At 37.6% G+C, this 21990-nt stretch overlaps 1 protein-coding gene across 2 annotated transcripts in view; it reads left to right on the forward strand.

Moving 5' to 3' along the window:
- SHROOM2 (shroom family member 2) overlaps window positions 1–21990 on the forward strand; it is a 245925-nt gene that overhangs the window by 104521 nt on the left and 119414 nt on the right. For both annotated transcript variants that reach the window (XM_036747864.1, XM_036747865.1), the window contains exon 2: window positions 12230–12381. In XM_036747864.1, the coding sequence (XP_036603759.1) occupies window positions 12230–12381 (152 nt within the window). The remainder of the gene's footprint in view (window positions 1–12229; window positions 12382–21990) is intronic.

Here is a 21990-nt window from a genome sequence, read left to right on the forward strand (position 1 = left end):
TTGAGTATTAATGTATGTTCTTTTTATAGACTATGAGTCTTAATTTTATTATCAGACATACCCTGAGGATATTTTACAATTAGACACTCCTGAATGAGTCAAGTTTATTTTCTGCATAGTACAGTGTGTTCAAATAGTATATTCAAAATACAAAATGAACATATTTAATAAGGTGACTTGAGTTACTTTTGTAGGCTAAATAACAAAAGTCCAGGATCATTACAGATTCAGAGTTGGAAGAGATATTAAACATCATTAGTCTAACCTTTTCATTTAATGATGAGAATAGGGCTTAGAGCAAACTAGAGATCCAGTTCTGAGTTAGTTTACATGATAGGTCAGTCGCGTGTGTATTACAGGTTACAGAGGGAAGTGCAGTATTTCTATATTCCTACATTGGTTGTGAGGATGAGGAGGTATGAAATTTTACGAAGAACTTGATAAGACCCTCCAAATTCAATCAACATAAACTCCAATTTGGTGACTTAAGTGCAGAGGTAGAAAGGTGGGGAAGGTTTTGAAGAAAAGAAAAGCACTTTACAAATAGGATTTCATTGGACCCCTTCATCAACTCTGAGAGATAGGTACTGTTATCCCATTTAGCAGATGACGAAACTAAGGCACAGAGGTTTTGACTTGCTCTGAATTTAGATTTAAACCGAGGTTCAGATTTAAACTCCAAGCTTATTACTCTGTGCAGTAGAGAGACTGGAGGAAGGGAGACCAATTAGGAGGCTATGAATGATAGTCCCGGCAAGAAGTGGTGATAGCCTAGGTGAACTGTGAGTGGAAAGGGGGCAGGAGATACTATAGAGGAAGAATTGAGAAGACTTGGCAATTGAATGGTACTAAGTTGTTGTGCTTATTAAATAAAGTCCACAGTGGTAATATTTAATGACCTCAATATTGATCTTACAGTTCAAAGCATTAAGACGTAATAAGCATTAATATTTTAGTGTTTTGTAAAATGTTGCTCCCATTTTCCTCTTATAATGTCCAGAAAATTTTTACCCGTTGAATCAATCATGCCTTTCAGTGCTCTGTATCAGGGATTCTTAATCTTTTTTGGGTTATGGCACTTTTTGCCAGTCTGGTGAAGCCTTTAGGGCCCTTCTTAGAATAGTGTTTTTAAACACATAAAATTAGATGCCTAGATCTTAAAAAGAAGACAGTTATATTGAAATACTCTTATAAAAATATTCTGGAAAACAAATTTCACAGGGCACAGGTTAAGAATCTCTGATGTCTGCTCTTTTAGGTCTATATGACTGATAGAAGTTATTTGGTGGAATCCTAGGGGCTTCAGGGTATGACTTGCAGTTGTCATGATTACTTCCATGGAAGAATGCTTTTGTTCTTGTAGCTGATTCACTCCACCCTTCATCATTGTGAATATCAAATTGGTAGTCAGAGAAGATTCCAGGGATGAAAAGGAGCCCCCAGCCCAGTGGGATTATCTTTCCTTTTTAGCACAAGAGCAGAAGCAGTAGAAATCTTCAAAGACGAGAAAGAAAATTAACAAGATGTCATGATGTACACTGAAACCAAAAAGCAAATGACGCAGCACTTCCTGGAACTTTCTCCCTCTTTGTTTATGAAGATGTCTGTGCGTAGGAATGTGAGCTGAAGAACTAGCTAGTCAGAGCTGAGTAAGACACAGGTAATGAGTCATGCTTCAGAAGCATTGCTCCCCTGATGACTTTCTGTCTTAAGACCCTGTCGGTGATTAGACCTAAGTTTCTTGTGCCTAATAATGTTTCTATTTTAGTTAGGAAAAAAATACTGGGTTTACAGGGAAGGAGAAACATTTTAAGACAATGGTCTTTCAAGTAGATGGTGAGGGAACTTTAGGAAAAAGTATTTCACATTCGCACACCTGTTCCTTCCTGAGCAGCTCAAGGGCCACAATAACCCACTTGACCTCCACCTCCTCTTCCTCCAGAGGGGGAAGACAAGTGACTTGCCCAAGGTCACACAGCTAGTAAGTGTCAAGTGTCTGAGGCCTTTTGAACTCCGGTCGTCCTGACTCCAGGGCCGGAGCTCTATTCACTGCGCCACCTAGCTGGTATGTTCCTAAATGTACTTTTGTACTTTGGACAACTGTCCAAAGAAATACAAAATTTATTTTCTAAGCAGGAACCTTATAGTTGTTGTCTGCATGTTAATGGCATGTTAATGGCTATTGGGCTTCACAAGTCAGTCATGACTATCTTAAAAAAAAAAAGGCTGTACCTGTAAATGCAACTTTTTCTCTTTAGTTTTCTGTCTTGTTGTCTTTCTTCCAATTCTGTTCACGTAAAATGTCATCTTACTTTAAAGTCTTTTTTTTTTTTCATTTTTATATTCTCTTGGTGGATCAGCATCAGTGTATTCCTTTCCTGTCTCCCCTGAGACTGTCCTGGGTATTCTTCTCTTCCATCCTTAACTTTGTTTCTTAGTTATCTCCTCAAATACCAAAGGGTGAATTATCAACTCTACAGATATCATCCAGACTCTGGCAGTCTGGTGAAGCCTATGAACCCATTACTAGAATCTACCTTTTAGGAACTTTTAAATGCATAAAATAAAATACATAGCATTATAAAAGCTTTACTGGACTGCGAGAGAGGTATAAGATGCAAAAGAGTTAAGAACCCTTGAGTTAGACTATACGATACAGAAGAGTTACTAATCCAGAATGGGAGTTCCACACATAGAAGAAATAACATCTGTAAACTCCCTCCCCTTAAAAAATTATAACATTTTCAACTAAATTGAATATCCAAACAGTCACCCAAAAGCTTAAAAAATTGAATAAGAAATCCTGTAAGTCATTGCTTTGATCTGTGATTTTAAGATCAGAATGACTAATCTTAAGACATTTATTTGACTTATTTTCTGTGTATTGCTACATCTATTTAGATGCTTTCATTTTATAAAAACTAAATGAGTTTCTTTTAGAGAAAGGCAGTATAGACAATTCTACAAGGCATAACTGCATATTTCCATTCGTTTATGTATAGAGGGTTTTTAGAGACAGCTAATGGTGCAGGACATACAGAACTTGACTTGGAGTTTGGAAGCACTGAGTTCAAATTTGGATTCAGTTAGTTATTAGCTCTGTGACCCTGGGCAAATTAGTGAGCCTCAGTAAACTCTGTAAACATTTTACTGTAAACTGTAAAATGAGAATAATAATAGCACCTACTTCTTAGGGTTGTTGTAAGGATCAAATGGTATAGTATTTATAAAGTGCTTAGTTAGCATGGTGTTTTATTTTTTTATTCTTCGCCTCCTTCAGCCTAATATTAAAGTACCCCAAGCAACTAAGCTGTCTAAGTCCAATGGTGCCACCTGCTGGTTACATAGATAATTGTAGCCTGCTCCAATCTGTTATCATGAGCTCCTTTTAACCTCTCAGACAACTTCTTCACTTACCAGCTATGAAATTACCTCAAACAATCTATTTCTTTTTTTTTGTTAAGTTAAATTGTAACAATATTCTTCACTTCTTTTGGTTGCAGAAATACAGTGATTCATTTTCAAGACAGCTATCATTTAACTTGGTATTTCTGTTTGTTTTATTAATATATAAATCTATACCTATATATATCTTCATTGATCAAATGTAAGCTTCTTGAGAGCAGGGGCTATTTTCATTTTTGTCTTAGTACCTCCAGTGCCTAGCACAATGTTTGGCACATAGTAGGCAGGTAATGCTTATTAATGGATTTTGTGAAGAGTCACAGAGGGACCAAGATTTTGAAGACTGTTTCTACATTTTAGTTCCAAGCTGTTGAATGATAGCAGAAATTTTGGAGCGTAACAAACTTTGTTAGTCTTTCTGTATATTCTAGTAAGGAATTCAGCTAGAATTTGCTTTATAGCTTTGTGTCCTAATTATAGGAATATAAGATGAAATATTTACAAGAGGTGAATTATGAAACTATTTTGGTGTGTTTCACATGATCAAGCAAACTGCTAGCTTCTTGGGTCGAGAAATCTAATAAGGAAGCTCAGTGGGAGAATATGGAGAAGAACCACATAGGGTGGGATGGTAAAAGAATGGGCTTTGATTAACACCAGTGGAAAATTTACCCACATTGATAAATCATAAGTTCACTGACATGTTAAAGAAGTTAAATTTTAAAATACTTAAACAACATGTTGTGTCAAGAAAACAATAATCAATAGTTTCAAGTGCTAGTGCTTCTTGGATTCCTACGGGTTTTCATTGTTTGGAAAGAAGGTTAATTTAGTAATTATCCATCTATCTATCTGCAGGGCCATCTCTGGTTGTCCTGGACCCACTGGACCCAAATGGCTCTGGAGGAGAAAGTGAGGCTGGTGACCTTGCACAGCCCTCCCTTACTTAAATCCAATTCACTTGCAAGTCATGGCATCATCTTCTTGATGTTGTGGTCCCCTTTGAGAGTGAAGGACAAACAACAAACAACAACTATCTGTTGTCTATGTCTGTTGTTGTCTTTACTAGATTATTGTACATCCTTGAAAGGATATTTTTAGTGAAAGTACACAATACGCATTGCCTTGTAAATAGCAGCTACATTACAAATGTTTATTGAATAAAGATTATTAGGTCAAGGAAAATTTAGGAACTGTAGTGAATTTCCTTATGTGATTTAGGTCTTCTTCCCTTAAAATAATTTAAAGAGAATTATATGGTAATATAGACTCTTAATTGTAACTCCTTTAGCAAGTTAAGTATTATATTTTAGATAATTATCTTTTCCATTTATTTTGATTGCCTTATTTTAAGTCCTCAGGTGATGGTGTTAAGTCCCCTGCTTTCCTCAGAGTACCATACAGAATGAATAACCTGACGCTGAAATTCTACTCTGGACTTTGGCCTGTTTCCCAGACCATGTTTTCATCATCAACAAATATTTGAGTGCTCAATAGATGCTTAACACTGTGCATGGTGTTACTGCTTGATGAACCAAATGATTTAACAGTATAACCAAAAGGAAAGCTGGTTTCAGGTTATGGATTTATGATTTTTCATGTTGGTCATTGTACTTGTAATGGAATAGGAAGATCTTTCCCATCCATTAAGAGGCCTATGTGGCCTGCTTTGAGCCTGAGTCACATGGAGCCTGTGGTGGGAGGAGCTTCCTGAAGGGTGGAGCAGGAAGAGAATGAGGCAGATCTGGGAGAGAGAGCCAGTAGAGCCGAGGCAGAGCAGCTAGTGTGAGTGAGAGAGGGTGGCATTTTGCCCAAGGCAGCTCGTTTGTGGGGAGGCCCTGATGGAGGGAAGGCTTGGGGATAGCGGCGCTCCCTGCATTGGTGATGTGTACACACTTCTTTTTTACTGTGGTGGATTTGGCTTTCTGGTATCTGAATAAATATTGTGGTTTCGTCCTTGAAGGAGGGGGTCTCTTATATTTTGCTATTCAGACCTGGAAATATGCCAGCATATTCATAGAAGCTGCTGTGGGTGTTGCATTGGTGTTATAGTCATGCCAGGTTCCCATCTAATCCCAGAGCCTGTAATGAACATTACCCATTTTTTAATTTCTTTTTTATGTCCTTGATTTTTGAGGGAAGGGAGAGAAATGGGAGTATATGTAATACTTCCTAACTTGTTTGATATTTGACATACAAAAGGAAAGTCAGATTCTAGCATTATTTGCATTGTAATTGACTGCTTAATTGAGATCTAGGTTTGGGAAAGTGGTTTTATGCTATGCCAAAATATAAATTTTTTTTTCCTTTGAAATTTCATACATTGGATTTTGTTATTTGAGACCTGCTTTAATATTTGGGCAAATTGTAGCTCCAGGTTCAAAGTGTGGTTTAAATAAGACATTCATAACCCAGGATGGAGAATGTGGAATTTAAGGAAGTTAGAGAAATTTGGGCCCTAAACTTTGGTGAACTTGGGACTCTGATCTTCCTGTCTTTTAATTGGGTGGCTAGAGTTAATATTCTTTTAATAAGAATTTATTGAATACTTAATATGAGCATCTGACAGTTTTAGGCACAATGGAAGTTAACAAAAATGTTTTACGTGGAAACTGACTTCAAAAAGCTTACAATCTACCTGGAAAATTAGGGCATATATGTGAAAAGTTAAATTATATAAGGCAATACTGTGTCAACTGTGCTAAATAAGGACTATAGGAATTAAAAGGAAAAAAGATCTCTTGTAGGCCAAAATGGGGTATACAGCCAGATCCCAATTGGTGCAAATAATGAACCCCCTTAATTGGTCAAATGTTGATTGAATTTGAATTATAATTATGTAAAATATTGTTTTTAACAATTTAAAAAATTTAAAAATTTTATCAAACAATATTTTTATTATTAAATATAAGATATTGCTAATTGGTTCCAACTCGATGGAAATAGCCATTGTGAAACTGAATAAGTGAGAGATTCTTATTGGCACTGATCAGGACCTGGCTATATGTTTGGGCTAGGTGGTATAGTGGATAGAGTGCCAGGCCTGAAATCTTCCTAATTTCAAATCTGCCCTCAGACACTGAGCAGCTGTGTGACTCTGGGCAAGTCACTTAACTCTGCCTAAATTTCCTCGTCTGTCACATGAGCTGGGGAAGGAAATGGCAAACGACTCCAGTATCTTTGCCAAAAAAAGAAAAATCCAAGTGGGATCATGAAGTGTCAGACATGACTGAACAGCAACAACAGCATATGTTTGGATGTTTCTGCAAGAAGCCTTTCCCAGTCCTCTTTACTGCTTTCCCCATCTGAGATGATCTTCAGTTTATCCTGTCTGTATCTTATTTGTATATAATTGTTTACATGCAGTTTCCCATATCAGACTGTGAGCTCCTTGAGAGCAGGGACTCTTTTTGCTTGTTAGCTTGATTCGATTTGGAAGTAGTGGATGATAAATACAGAAAAAAAATTAGAGACCCTAAGGAAGAAGTGGGGATCTTTGAAGATTTTGAAGATTTCAGTTTCATGTTCATTAAAATAGTATTTTTGGAAGATTCATCGAGAAGCAGCATGCAGGATGGCTTGAATAAAAGCACTATTCAATATTGTAGCTAGAAGGAACCTTAAAGATAATCTAGCTTAATTTATTTATTTTTTTTTATTTTTTGGGGAGGGGCAGGGCAATTGGGGTCAAGTGACTTGCCCAAGGTCACACAGCTAGTAAGTGTGTCAAGTGTCTGAGGTCAGATTTGAACTCAGGTCCTCCTGACTCCAGGGCTGGTGCTCTATTCACTGCACCACCTAGCTGCCCCTAATTTCTTTATTTTACAAGAGAATGAGTCTGGCTTAGATAATGTTTAAGTGCTTTGTAACCTTTGAAGTGCTGAATGAATTTGAACAATTATCAACGTTGTTTTTGCTATTATTATTGTTATTGTTATGATTGCCCAAGATCACATAGCTAGTAATTGGAAGAACTAAAACTTAATCCAATTATCATGACACCAAATCAATGGATTTTTTTTTTTTTACTTTTTACTTTTTACTATATCAGACCTCTGGAAAAGGCTTGGGCAGCTAGGAAATCTATCTTAGTAATCCAGATGTATAGTGATAAAGGAACTAGATTAGAGTGCTGGGAATGAGGATGCAAAGGAAGAGATGGATGGATGCAAGATTCATTAAAAAGGAAGGATTGACAGCATCTGATGAGTGACCAGAGGAGAAACAGTAATTACTCTCCAGTTTCTGGCCAAGCAGATTGAGGATTGACATAAATATGATGAAGTCAGGAGAGGAAATCAGTTTTGAGGAAAAAACTATTAACTCGGTTTTTGTTCATCAAGTATTTATTAAATGCTTACTATACACCAGCAGGCATCATGCCCAGCATTATGTATTAGGGATACAAAAACAGTAACAAAACTGTCTCTGCCCTCAAGGAGAGATTAGGTTCCATCAGGGAAATTTTAGACACCTCTAGGAGTTGCAGAAATATCCAAGCAGAAATGTAGACATTTGGAGATGCACAAATAGAACTTAGAGGAGAAAGGATCCTGGTGCGTGGTCCAGAAACTTATTCTGTGGTCACTACTGGAGCAGGGATGGTTAGCAATGTGTGCTTTCCTTGATACAAACCTTGACTTTATCATTTAGTTTGTCTTGGCTTGTGATGCATCCTGTCTTTTTGACTCATCCTGTTTTTTCAGTCTGAGTGTATCTTTCTTCCACATTGTCCTGACAGAAACTTTGAACTATTTAAAAAAAAGTCATGTTATTTTCATAATGGAGTTTTAGAGCTAGAGGCTGATTATAAAGTTTGGTTTTTAACATACGTTTACACATCTGTATCTCTACATCTGTGGGGCAGATAAGTGGCCCAAGGGAAACAGTGCTGCGCCTGGAGTCAGGAAGACTCATCTTCCTGAGTTTAAATCGGGCTTCAGATACTTACTGACCCTGGGCAAGTCACTTAACCCTGTTTGCCTCAGTTTCCTCATCTGTTAAATGAGCTGGAGAAGAAAATCGCAAACCACTCCAATAGCTTTGCCAAGAAAACCCCAAATGGGGTCACAAAGAATCAGACATCACTGAAATATGACCAAATCTCTCTATATCTACACTAGAACATTATTATGTACTTTAGGATTAAAATGTATTGAATGCTTTGTTAAAATATAAGCTTTTAATTGCTTTGGGTTTTATGATTATATAGAAGTTTTAGGTAAATGTTATCACTTGTAGAATATGTTGTTTAGTCTCCCAGATGAATGATCATGGAACATACCAATTCTCATTTTAGCTCTATGCCCTAGTTTCCAAGTCAGCAGTGATACGAGAGATACACACATATATATATAAATAAACATACAAATGCAAATAGGAGATAATGTCAGAGGGAAAACTCTAGTATTAAGGGGGTGAAGGAGACCAGGAAAGGCTTTTTTCAGAAGACAGAATTTTAGCTGAGTCTCAAAGCCAGGGAAGTCAAGAGATGGAAATGAAGAGGGAGAGAATCCTGGACATGAGAGACAGCCAGTGAAAATGTTTTCGGATTGAACTGTCTCGGGAGGAACAGCAAGGAGACCAATGTCCCTGGATTATAGAGTATAAGTGCAGGGAAATTATGTCACTTAATAAAACATTTGTGAAGTGCCTACTGTGTGCTAAGTACTACGGATACAAAAAGAGGGAAAAAGACAGTCTTTGTTCTCAAGGAGGCTGTAATGTAATGGAGGAGACAACATGTAAACAAATAAATACAAAGCAAACTATATATGGTATAAATAGGAAATAATTAACAGAGGGAGGCATTGGAATTGAGAGAGACTGGGGAAAATTTCCTGTAGAAGGTGCAATTTTAGTTGGGACTTAAAAGGAAACCAGTGAGGTCATGGGGGACAGCCAGAGAGAATGCTCAGAGCTGAGAGATGGAGTTGTCTCCTTCCTGGAACATCCAGGAGGCCCCTGTCACTGAATCAAAAAGTATTTCTTGGGGAATAAAAGGAGTAAGGCATTAGAAGACTGGAAAGGTTGGAGGGGGTTGTAAAGCCAATCAGTAGGTGAAAAGATCTTTCCCACCCATTCAATTGGCTTCTGGTGGGGCCAACAAAGGGAGGTCTGATTAGAGAAAGGCCCACACCCTTTCACTAATTAGATGTGAGGCCTCAGGCTGGTTAGGAAACTAGTTCCCTAGTTTGAGAGAGGCGGGAAGCCTTCAGGGGAGTTGCTAAGACCAGAGCCAATGGTATGTGCCTGAGTTCTAGTCAATTAGATGATGGCTAAGGACTGTGTAAAAAGAGAGAACAGAGCTTGGAAAGGGCAGAAGCAGCAGAAACTGAGAAAGGAGGACTAGAAGGGAGAAGCTGAAGAAACTGAGAAACAGAGGATTCAGAGCAGCAGGATTCAGGGCCAGCTTGCAGAGCGGAGAGTGCTGGACAGAAGAGAGAGTTTTGGAACTTGGAGTCAGTGGAGCTGCAGGAGAGAGAGTGCTGAGCAGGGACTTATGATTTGTGAGTGATCATCTTATAGGAGGGCCCTAGCACAAGTATGGTCTGGCTTGCTGCTATAATATTTTGTTGTAACCTCCTTGTTACAATAGTGAGGTGGGCTTATTGGTTTTGGAATGTTGTTGTCACAGTATCAAATTGGGGGCATTGGTCCTTGGGTCTGATCCTTTGGAGTCTAAATAAATATTATTCTTCCTCTGCCTTCTACCTAGAGAATTCATTATACTCTGTGATTCTGAACCACTCAGGCATGCTCATGGTCCTCTTTGAGGTCATGAATTTTGCCTTAATGATATAGGGCTAGGTTATGAAGGGCTTTGAATGCCAACCAGAATATTTTGTATTTATTCCTGGAAGCAACTGGAAGCCACTGGGATTTGTTGAATAGTTGGAACAGGGGTGACCTACCAGCCTGTGGGTTAGGTGTAAAAAGACTAGATAGGTAGGAGGGTCAGGTTGTGAAGGACTTTAAAAACTGAACACAAGGTTTCATGTTTTCATCCTTGAGGTAATAGGGAGCGATTGGAGTTTCTTGACTAAGGGGGTAGGAGGATATGCCCTTGTCATGTCTGTGCTTTAGGAAGATGACTTTGGCAGCTGATTGGAGGGTGGACTCTGAGGCAGGGAGACCAACCAGAAGGCCGTTAAGAGTTCAGACAAGAGGTAATAGCATCTACCAGGGTGGTGGTAGTGTAAGAAATGAGAAGAGAGGAGATAATAATCTATACTCTTTTCCCCCTTAGCTCTGCTATATTCCAGGAGTATGTATTTGCTATAATTTTCAGGTGTGGCATATTTAAGTATTAGTGAAGGTAAATGCCCTTTTTGATTGTAACCTTCCAAAAAGGACTAGTCTAAAGCCTTAAAAATTCAAGAAAATCATAGAAATTGTCATTTAGTATAAGAAATGTCAGGGCAGTGAGTATATGAGTGCCTATCATATGCTCAGTACCAAATGAGGTAGGACATTTTTGCCAATGGTCAAGAAGCTTATAACTTATGGCGAGGGTGGTGAACAAGAGTACTATACCTAAAGCTATCAGTCAGTAGGACAAGGCAGTATGCAAGTGAGTGGTGCAGTGTGTGCGGAAGAAAAACTGGGTTGTGAGAGGTGGGTAAAAGTTAGGGAAAGTTGGATTTCCATAGAAGAGTTAATTGAGTTCCACAGAATAATTAAGTGTCAGCTTGAGCAAAGAAGGAGTTAAAATTAACCAGAATGAGTCCTCAGCCAAAGGGAATAGTGTTTGTGGTTTTGCAGAAACTGTAGTTTCAGGATGTTAGGAAAACTGGTCTAAACTGGCCAGATAACAGTTATTGTTGAAGAGAAAACTGGGTCAAATGGCTACCAGGCTTGCTTAATTGGCTAATTGATTATTACCTCACACACCCACAGGGAGGAGTTTTCTGCCATTTTTGTACATGGGAAGTATGTTGAGGAGGGGGTAATATGCCAAGGAGTTTCACATAGGGAAGATTGTGACCTAGAAGGGGGTGGACCAATCCATTCTCTGAAGGGAGGTACTGAGCTGATGTTGCCTCAGTCTATGTCAGTCTAACAGAATAAAGTTGGTCTTACTCCTGTTCTCCCCACTCCCCCTTCCTACGGAAGGGTGGAGTCTGCTCCTGGCTAGGAAAGTTTACCAGTTCCTTTGAATTCCTCAAGAACAATAAGTTGCCTTTGATACCTGAATTTCAGTGTCAAGCTCTTTTCTAACATGGTGATGGCATTGGCCAATCTGCAGCCTACCCTTTTGTTTTTCCGCGAATGACTAATGGCAGACATTGGCAAGGAGGCAGATTATTGTCGCTGTTCAGTTGCGTCCGACTCTTCAAGACCCCCTTTGGGGTTTTCTTGGCAAAGATACGGGAGTGCTTTGCCATTTCCTTCTCCAGCTCATTTGACAGATGAGGAAACTGAGGCAAACGGGATTAAGTGACTTGCCCAGGGTCACATAGCTGGTAAGTATCTGAGGCCAGATTTGAACTCGGGGAGTTGAGTCTTCCTGACTCCAGGCCTAGCACTCTATCCATGGAGCCACCTAGCTGCCGCTTGATGTGGAATAGTGTTTTTTATTTGTTTGAAGCTCCTTTACTTATATAGTGGTTGAAACAGCAATCATTTGATAAGTACCAAGTCTAGCCCACACTTATTATAAATGTACAGTAATTATACATTGCTTTATTCTTTAGAGCAACCTCTGGATGTCTAGTCGTAGTGAATAAACACTCTGATCCTTGCCATGTTTTTGGATGTCTACTTAATTTAACTTAATCATCTGACAGTACACACTGATGTGATATTTGCTGTTGCTTTTCAGATTGAAGAAGGAAGCAAAGCTGCAGCCGTTGACAAGTTACTAGCTGGAGATGAGATTGTTGGCATAAATGATATAAGCCTCTCAGGATTTAGACAGGAGGCGATTTGCTTGGTGAAAGGTTCACACAAAACCCTAAAGCTAGTCGTGAAAAGGTAAGATCCTATGCGGTTGTGCTAAGATTTTGGCGTGTTTCATCACTGGTTTAACCATTTTCAAGTCAATGACAAAGCATTTTGAAGGAAAAAAAAAATTAAGTACCAAACCTCAATAGGTTAATTGGAATTAATTAGGTTAATTTCATTAATCAGAGTTAAGGTAAAAGTTGACCTAGTTTGCCTTCACAAAAGAATCATTTGGGCAGGGGAAGACCTCAGAATTTCTGGCTGGAACAGAAGCAATTGCTGTTTACACTCACCCTGAGCCATCAAAAACCAAAGAGTAAACCATCATGTTGTTAATCGTTATCCATATAGCATTTATGAGCATCAGTGTGAAATTTAGTATTCCTAGATTGTTAGTTTTTGTTTTCTTTGGTCTTGCCTATACTTTTCCTTGGTGTAGAGAGAGAGCTAAGTTTACCAATGGATTCCCAAGAAAAAGATTTGCAATTGCACGTCATCCACACAAGGTGGCAGGCTGTTACATTTTCAGTTTGCTTTCACAGTATATCGGCTATGCAGCAAGCTGCTAATTAGGGCTATTTTTCTAGTTACAAAAGATGCCTTTATTAAGCCAATTTTCAAAGGAAATAAAGCTGTCTGTTTCCATGATCGCTGACAGAAGTTAGGATATAGAACTATGGAAATAATGCCTATAAACAGAATTCAAATGTTATTCCTAGGCACTGTGAAGGTTTTGCCATTTCTTTTTATTTTTTCTTGAGGGAATTTTTTTTTCCATTGCTCAATTGTAATATTGTCAGTTCATTCAGAGTATTTGTGGAAAGTGTTTTCGTGTGCTTTCACAGAATTGATATATTCCCGGAAAGTTGGTTGTAAAATTGTGGAATTTTAAAAATGAAGCTATTTTTCATATTTATATTCATGTCAAATTTGGAAGGAGACATTTCTTTTTATTTCTTTTTAAAAAATTTTCTTAAATTATTTTTAGTTTTTCACATTCACTTCCACAAGTTTTTGAATTCCAGATTTTCTCCCTGTCTCTCCCCTCCCTCCACCGCAGGGCAGCATGCATTCTGATTACCCCTTCCCCCAATCTGCCCTCCCTTCTATCATTCCTGCAGAAACCCCCTTGCCCCCCCCCCCCCCCACCTCTCTTATCCCCTTCCCTTCTATTTTCCTGTAGGGCAAGACAGATTTCTATACCCCATTGCCTGTATATCTTATTTTCCAGTTGCATGTAAAAACAATTTTTAACATTAGTTCCACATTCTCTCCCTTCCTCCCTCCCTCCCCACCCACCCTCATTGAGAAAGGCAAGCAGTTTGATATAGGTTATACATGTGGGGTCATGCAAAACAGTTCCATAATAGTCATATTGTGAAAGACTAACTGTATTTCCCTTTATCTTATCCTGCCCCTCATTTATTCTATTCTCTCCTTTGACCCTACCCCACCTCAAAAGTATTTGCTTCTGATTACCCCTCCTTCCATTTGCCCCCTTTTCTATCATCCTCCCCTTCTCCTGTCCCCCCCACTTTCCTGTAGGGCAAGATAGATTTCCATACACAATTGAGTGTTTATGTTATTCCCTCCTTGGGCCAAATCTGATAGGAGTAAGGTTCACTCATTCCCTCTCACCTACCCCCCTTCCCCTCCACTGTAAAAGTTTTTGCTTCACTCTTTTATGTGAGATAATTTACTCCATTCTACCTCTCCTTTTCTGGAAGGAGACATTTCCATGGGACCATTTGGCAGTGGGCTGGGGAAAGGACTCATGAACAGTTTCTTAGGTGGGAGGTTAGAGAGTGAAGGGAAGTCACATTCTACTTCTTTTGGCAACTTTATCGGCTCCCCCACTCTCAAACACAAAAGCCTGCAGTAACACCTTACTTCTTTCTTCCTTCTTTCCTCTTATTTTTATTTTTCAATAGTTAAAAAATATATCTGCACTTTGTTTTCAGACAGTACGCAAATGCACCTGTGATCTTATTCATATGTGTATTTCTCTTAGCAATGCCAGTGGTAACCCATACCTGCCCATTCTCTGCAGCTTTTATCTGGGTTCTCCCCCCAATCTGCCACTGGGTGTCCACCACCTAGCGTGCTGTGTGCCTTTCATTCAATTTCTTGATATTGCTAGGATATCGATAGTGTGCCCAAGCTGTCCAGAGAGTTAGCCCTTTCTCTCACCATGTGACTAGCCTGTGTTTTCTTCTGACGATACTTTACTCTGATAGCATCTTTTTTTTTTTCGTGCTTTTGGTCTCTTATTTTTGAAATATCTTGAGAATAGATATCCCAGTGCCCTTAGAATTGTGTCACTTCCAACAAATATCTCCTTTTTATACTTGTGTAGTACACTCATCCTCTTCCACATTAATTTTATTTAGTTTAATTTCTATCTGCTTATATTAGTATATCTTGGACTGTGATAGTAAAAGTCTAAATATAGTGTTTCCACTGTTAATCATAAAGTGTTTGTTATCAAAGTTTATTTCGATGGTGGCCTTTCTGCAGCCACTTATAAGGATTACTGATGTGAGATAATCAATTCCATCAGCTCCTTGGAGCTTATCTCCAATGAAAAACTGGACCATTTAGGAGCAACTTTCTTTTACATCATAGTTTAATGGTGAGAGGGTCATGATTGAAACCCTTCACTATGCGATCCACTCATTTGTTATTGGAAAAGGGTGTTACATATAGAATACTAATAGCTAAATTCTTGTTTGTAGAGTATCTAAAACTGTGTGATTCTTAGTAAGTACCCTTTTCTCTTTTTTTCTTCTGCCCACCTTCTGTTCATTTAGCACTGTCAGCCTAGAAGCTGAAGAGAGTGAACAGGACTAACTCTAGTACTCTATGTTTCTTTGTTTCCTGGGGTTCCAAAGTCAAAGATTTCATCACCAAGTAACCATCCTACTGGTCATGAGCCTCTCTGTACTTTTCTCATCTGGTCTTTAGAAAGCAAACATAGTGTGTTTCCTTTTCGGCATGAGAGAACCTGCCAGGGTGTGGGCTCAGTTCTGTGTAACAACAAGGAATTGGTGATGCATTGGAGGAGAGCTTTGTGGAAGGACAACAAATGCCTCCCAACAACCCCCTGTACAAAGTATGCTCCCAAAAGGAGGGAGGTGTCCTTTACCTTAGGTAGTATGGCACCAACAGTGGTCATTGTATGTGATTAGAGGGTTTTTTGCCCCTCTCGTTGATGACTTCATATCTATCTTGACCTAATTTTTTCCTTACCTTTTCGTCACCTTCTTAGAAACAAATAAAGTATGGTATTTGGCAAGGCTTTGTTAGAGTATAGAAAGAATAAAGAACATAATGAAAAAAACCTTTATTTTTCCTTACTGCAACCCTACTCAAAAAATAAAAAGTAGGATTTTTAAAATGTCATAAATCCTTAATACATTTTTGGTAAAATATTATTGATAATAATTATGATACTAAAAATATGAAATACAAATACTTGTTTGACATTGAAAGTATAATACCAGAAATTATTGTCCTTTGGGACAAAAGAAAAGTGAATATTTTAAATTGTGTGATCCTTTGAAGGTAATAGACTTTAAAAAATGGTTTGAGGTGTTATCTTTACCAAAGTAAAGATTTCTTTTAACTATCTTATTCCCTGCACTTGTTTTTAATGTTTATTGGGAAGGTTTGGGTTTTTTCCCTATTTGCTTGTTCGTTATCCTTTGTACATATTGCTATGTTGTCACTGTCTTACTTTAAAAAGTTTTCTCCCCTAAATTGTGGTTTTGGATTTTCATATAGTAGTTTCCTTTAAGTGAGGTACATCTGTAGCAGTTCTGTAGTCAGGAGACTACAGTGATTGCTATGGTAATATACATATTTTACAAAGTAACAGAACAGAAGCTTAAAATATTAGAGCAGAATTTTCATCTTTGTAGATATTTAAAAACTCAGACTAATTTACTTTTCAAAATACTAAAATTGAACCTTTTGAAAGACGCTTTCAAATATAGTTTGCTGATTCATGAATGTTGAAGTTGTTTTACTGTACAGATTTCAGTGCATCATGGTGAGCACTTTGTTCTATAAAGTCACCATTTTGTTTCTAAATAAACCTAGATTTAAATAGCTCTTTGTATGGTGCTGTAATTTATAATTTTAATCTGAGAAAACCTACTAGAAGCCAATTTGGTGATATATCCTTAGGTTTCCACTTTAGCACATGGAGAATATTTGCAAAATTAGGATCCCTTTGTTCAGGGAGAGAAGGAGTCAGACATTCAAACTTTGTTTTTGTAAGGTTAATCTTTAACCACTGAGACCAGTGAGAGGAGTAAGAGTTCGATATAAAAAATGCCTCACTTATCTGAGAATCAGTCTTCTGGCACAAAGGCCTGTGAGTGGCTTAAATTGCTGTCACAATCTCAGAACTAAAGACCATGAGAGTCAGGGATGTTATGATGGAAAGTAATATATCTAGGTTCAAATCCCACCTATTGTATGCACATTACTTGTTTGACTAAAAACAAGTTACTTTAGTCACAAGTCACTTGACTTTTATAAATTTGGGCTGATAATAGCTATAATATTTATCTCTTAGTGAAGATCAAATAAGATATTCTCTGCAAATCACTTTGCATACCTTAAGACATTATTAAATGCCAGTTATTCCTATTATTTAGTTAACTTCATAGGAAAGTTCCTTAGACCCTCATTCAGCCCTTGATCTTGGACTCTATCAAGCTTGGTTGTCTGACTTCCCAACACACTGCAGATAGGAAGCAAAAAATTAGAAGGTAACTGACAGAAGTAACAGCTAACATCCTGACAGTGACAGAAGAAACGGGAATTAAAAGCATAACAGCATTTGGTATAGAAAGAAGACAACTCTTGTCCCAAGGGCATTGCTATATTAAAGCTAGACAAATAATAATTAGTTTTGATCCTATCTTCCTACATTCTTTTTATTTTTAAAATAAATTTTATTGGTCTTTTTTCATACTGCCTAAATTTCCTTCCCTTCCCTCTCCCAGATAGCTATTTAATAAAATAAAGAATTTTAAAGAGAAAGAAGCGGGGAGGGAACCAGCAAAACTAACTGGTCAATACATCTAAAAATATCTTACAATAAATTAGGTGTTCCATACCTGTGGGACCCCTACTTATGCAAAGGAATTGAGACAAGTGTCTTCTCACATCTTTAAGGTCAAGCTTGTTCTTTGTACATTGATTTTCAAATGTTTTGTGGGAGTTGTTCTTTCTCTTTACATTGTTATCGACCAGTATGTTTTCCTTCCTTTTTTCCCCTTCGTTGTGTCATTTCATGTAAATCTTCTATGCTTCTCTGTATGCATAACATTCATCCTTTCTTACAGCACAGTAATAGTCCTTTAAATTCATGCCCCATAGTTGAACAATTCCCCAGCCAATAGGTTTCTTCTTTATTTCTAGTACTTTGTTACTACAAAAAGTGATGATAAAAATGCCTTGGCATATATGGGATTACCTTTTTTTTTTTTATCAGTGACATTCTTGGGATAGATGCCTAGAAGTACAATTTTTGGATTAGAATATGGACCTTTTAAAAGTCACATTATTTGAATAATTCCAAATTGCTTTTTGGAATGATTATTCCAGTTTATTGATCCATCAACAATACATTGGTATGTCTATATTTCTATAATCCACCCAACATTGAATATTCCCATCTTTTGTTATCTTTACCAATTTTCTGGATGTGAGGTGAAATCCCACGTTTTTATTTGCATTTTTCTTATTAATAGTCATTTGGAGAGTCTTTCATCTGCATATTAATAGACTGCAACTCTTGAGAACTGTTTATTCAAATTCTTTGACAAAATTCTTTGGGGAATGGTGTTTGGTGTCATAATTCTTTTAGTTGGATACTAAATCCTTATTCAAGAAATTTGATAAAAAAGATTATTTTTTCTCATTAGACTACTTCCCTTCTTATCCTAATTGCATTAACTTTGCTTGTACAATGTCTGGTACTTACCACAATGCTTGCCACATAGTAAATGCTTAATAATTTCTTGTTGACTGGTTGTATCTAATGAAAATTGGTTGTATGTAATGAAAATTATCCATTTTATCTTTTGTAATTGCTTCTTACTTGGCTAACATTAGTATATTTCATACTCTTAGCAGTTGAAAGTATATAATTTGTTCATCTTTAATATTCAGGTTCATCCATTTTTAATTTACTGTAGAAAACAACATAAGATCTTGGCCTAATTTTTTCCAGTCTGTTTGTAGTTGTCCCAACAGTTTATCAAGTAGGGAGTTCTTTCTTAATTTATTCATGTTTTGGGAGGTGATACAACACTGAATTTTTAGTTCTATTATTTCCGATTCCCTCTATGTCTAATCTGTTTTATTGATCTACTTCTCTCTTTATCTATTACTGCATGGTTTTTATTACTACTGTCTTGTACTATAATTAAATATCTGAAAGTAATTTTTCCCTTTCATTCCTACTCTTTTTCATTATTTCTCTTGATAGAATCATATAAGATTGTTTCATCTCAAGAACAGATTACACAATCATATCCTTTCAGCAAGGGATTTCATACCCCCTGCTGAAACTTAACTATTTTCTATTTCATCCCTCTAGAGTCCAAATGTTTCTACCAACTATTCTGGTAAATGAATCATTTCACATAGTCCAGCTCCTGGATCATAGACTTAGAACTGAAAGTGACCATAGAGGTCATCTAGTCAGATTCCTTCAACCAATCAATAAGTATTTATTAAACACCTACTATGTGCCAGGCATTGTGCTAGATACTGGGGATACAGATATATTGAATGAAGAAACTGTTGCTCACGAGGAGTTTAAATTCTAACAAAGGAGATAAGTACATATATTAGTATATGCAGACAAATAAAAAGAAAGTAAATACAAATTATTTAAATACATAAGGGGGGCGGGGAGAGAGTGAGAGAGAACAGAGAGAGAGAGAGAGAGAGAGAGAGAGAGAGAGAGAGAGAGAACAGAGAACAAGAACATGAACATATGGGCAGGGAAGGGATCAGGAAGGCTTCCTATAGAAGGTGGTATGCTTGAGCTGCATTTTGAAGGAAAAGAGGTATTTTGTGAGGTTGAGGTAAAGAAGAATATACCCCAGGCATGGGAGAGTGCCACTGCAGAAGCACAGAGATGAGAGATGTATTTGAGAAAGAGAGAAAAGGCAAGTTTTGTCCAACAAAGCTGGAAAGATAGATTGGGACCAAGTTATGCAGGGTTTTGATAGCTAAAAAGGAGTTTATATTTGGTCCTAGAGGTAATAAGGGGCTGCTGGAATGAATTAAGAAGGGAAGTGTCACGTTTAGGAAAATCTCATTGGCAGCAGCATATCGAGTAGGTTGAAGTAGGGAGAAACTTGAGGTAGAGAGATCATATAGTAGGAGGGTATTGTAATCTAAGTGAGAGCTGAGGATGGCTTGAACTCAAGTGGTAGCTATATGAGTGAAGGAAAGGGGTAGGTTATGAGAGATGCAGAAGCAGAAATGGTAAGAGTTAGCAACTTGCCAAGGGAGAAAAGGGGGCGTGAAGAGTATTCGATAGTGCTGAGGTTATGAAGCAAGGAAGAATGCAGTAGGTTTGAGGAGAAAGATGAGGCATTGAGGTCTAGAGAGGTTAAATCAAAGTCATACATATAATAAACCCTAGAGCAAGAATGAAATTCAGCTTTCTTAAAACTATATCACGTCATCTATTACTTGGAAGGAAGGGGCAAAATCACATCTATATTTTAGATCTTAGTAGACAGTGTCCCCTTTCTTCATTTTCTTTCTTTCTTTCTTTTTTTTTTTTTTTTTTTGGAGGGGGAAAGGCAGGGCAATTGGGGTTAAGTGACTTGCCCAAGGTCACACAACTAGTAAGTGTGTCAAGTGTCTGAGGCTGGATTGAACTAAGGTCCTCCTGACTCCAGGGCCAGTGCTCTACTCACTGCACCACCTAGCTGTCCCCTCCTGTCTTCATTTTCTAATCTGTAAATGACTTTCTTTGGGAGGCAGTCTACTAGAGAGGGAGTATGGTTATGGGGGAGATAGATACACCACAGCTACAGCTTTGACTAGATTCCTTACTACTTTTTTTTTTTTTAAGCAAAGCCACCTCTTTACCAATGATGCTAAACCAAAATTCCTAATTTTATTGCTTAGGAAGAACATAGGATATTTGACATGTAGCAGGATTCTTGGTTATCAGACACTTTACAAAGTAGGCACAAATTTGTTTATGGTGAGAAAAAGCAAATATGTTTGCATGCCTCACCAGGCAGACATCTATTCCTGTGTGCTAATTGCTGTATGCCAGTCTTACACATCTATCCAAGTGACTGAAACTTTCATCTAATCTATGTAATAGAACTTTAGCATTTTAGTTTGCTCTCACTAGGTAAGAACAAAGGTGTGGCCTTTAGATTCTTGCATATTTTTTAAAAGTCAAATTATGATTATTTTTCCTCTTAGATGACAAAATTGAGGTGTGTAGTGTATTTTTAGAGGTCACTTCCTTCCAGATAGGACAGTTAAGATTGTTGAACATAACAGCTATAGTTTCCATTTGAGGCATTCGGGGGGAAAAAACCATCTTTGATCTGTGTCTCAGAGAAATACTAATTACTTTCAATAAATAGACTTGTTTGGAACACATGTACATTTTTAGCTGAGTATAGGGAGACAATATTAAAAAACAGGGGCTTGGACAAGACCCATGACCCTTGAAGAGCATTATTTATAAGTTGGGCTGGGGTAACTTTTAAGGTTCATAGAAACTCTTATGCATAATTGAACTATATTTCTTTGATAAACTTTTCTCCAAGAAATATTAGACCCTGCTTTTGCCGATTTATGCCAAAGCCGGTAACTTATCATGTGACACACCCTATTTTAGCTTTTGTATAACCGGGACAACAGTGATGACAGAGCTTGGTTTAAGGACTACTGAAGGAATTTGTAGACTTAAAAGGAAATTTGTCTTAGGACCTTCGAGCTTGGACTAGCAGGGATTTCAGAGGCTATCGAGTTCAGCATTCTTCTCTTACAGATAGAGAAACGAAGGCCCAGTGAGGTTAAGTTCACATTGGTAGGAAGTGTCAAAGAAATGACTTGAACCAAGAGTCTCTGACTCCAGAGCCTGTGTTGTTTCAACTTTACCATAAATTATATATTCGTTTTGAAATCTATATTGAAAAGCATGAAGTACTTGAAAATAGGTTTTATCCAAAATTAAATTAAATGTAGTTAGCCAGAGTCATTTCTATCTGAACATGAAATTTACTTGGTTGATGTTGGCTTGAACCCTGAGATTTCTTGTTTTTCTGTTGCCAGGGGTTCCAGGTGTCCTTGGAACTTGCCTAGAATAACATCATGGCTAAGATCTTGAAGATGGAAACTAGCACTATTTTTGACTCCTAAAGTTTCATCGTTTTTATAGTTGTGGAGGGAGAATTTCTGATTCCTTAATGATAATGTTGAGAAGGGTCTCTGTGTGGCTGCTGAATGGTGGTCTGTTACTGATACAGTCTTTTCCTGATGTCTAAAGGATGAGTGAATTCCCTTAGTAGGTATGCCAGTGGAGGTGCTCAAAGAGTCAGGTGGAAAGAAACCTCTTTGAAATATTCTGTAAGA

This window comes from Trichosurus vulpecula, chromosome 2, assembly GCF_011100635.1.
Source record: "Trichosurus vulpecula isolate mTriVul1 chromosome 2, mTriVul1.pri, whole genome shotgun sequence".
Lineage (NCBI taxonomy): Eukaryota > Metazoa > Chordata > Mammalia > Diprotodontia > Phalangeridae > Trichosurus > Trichosurus vulpecula.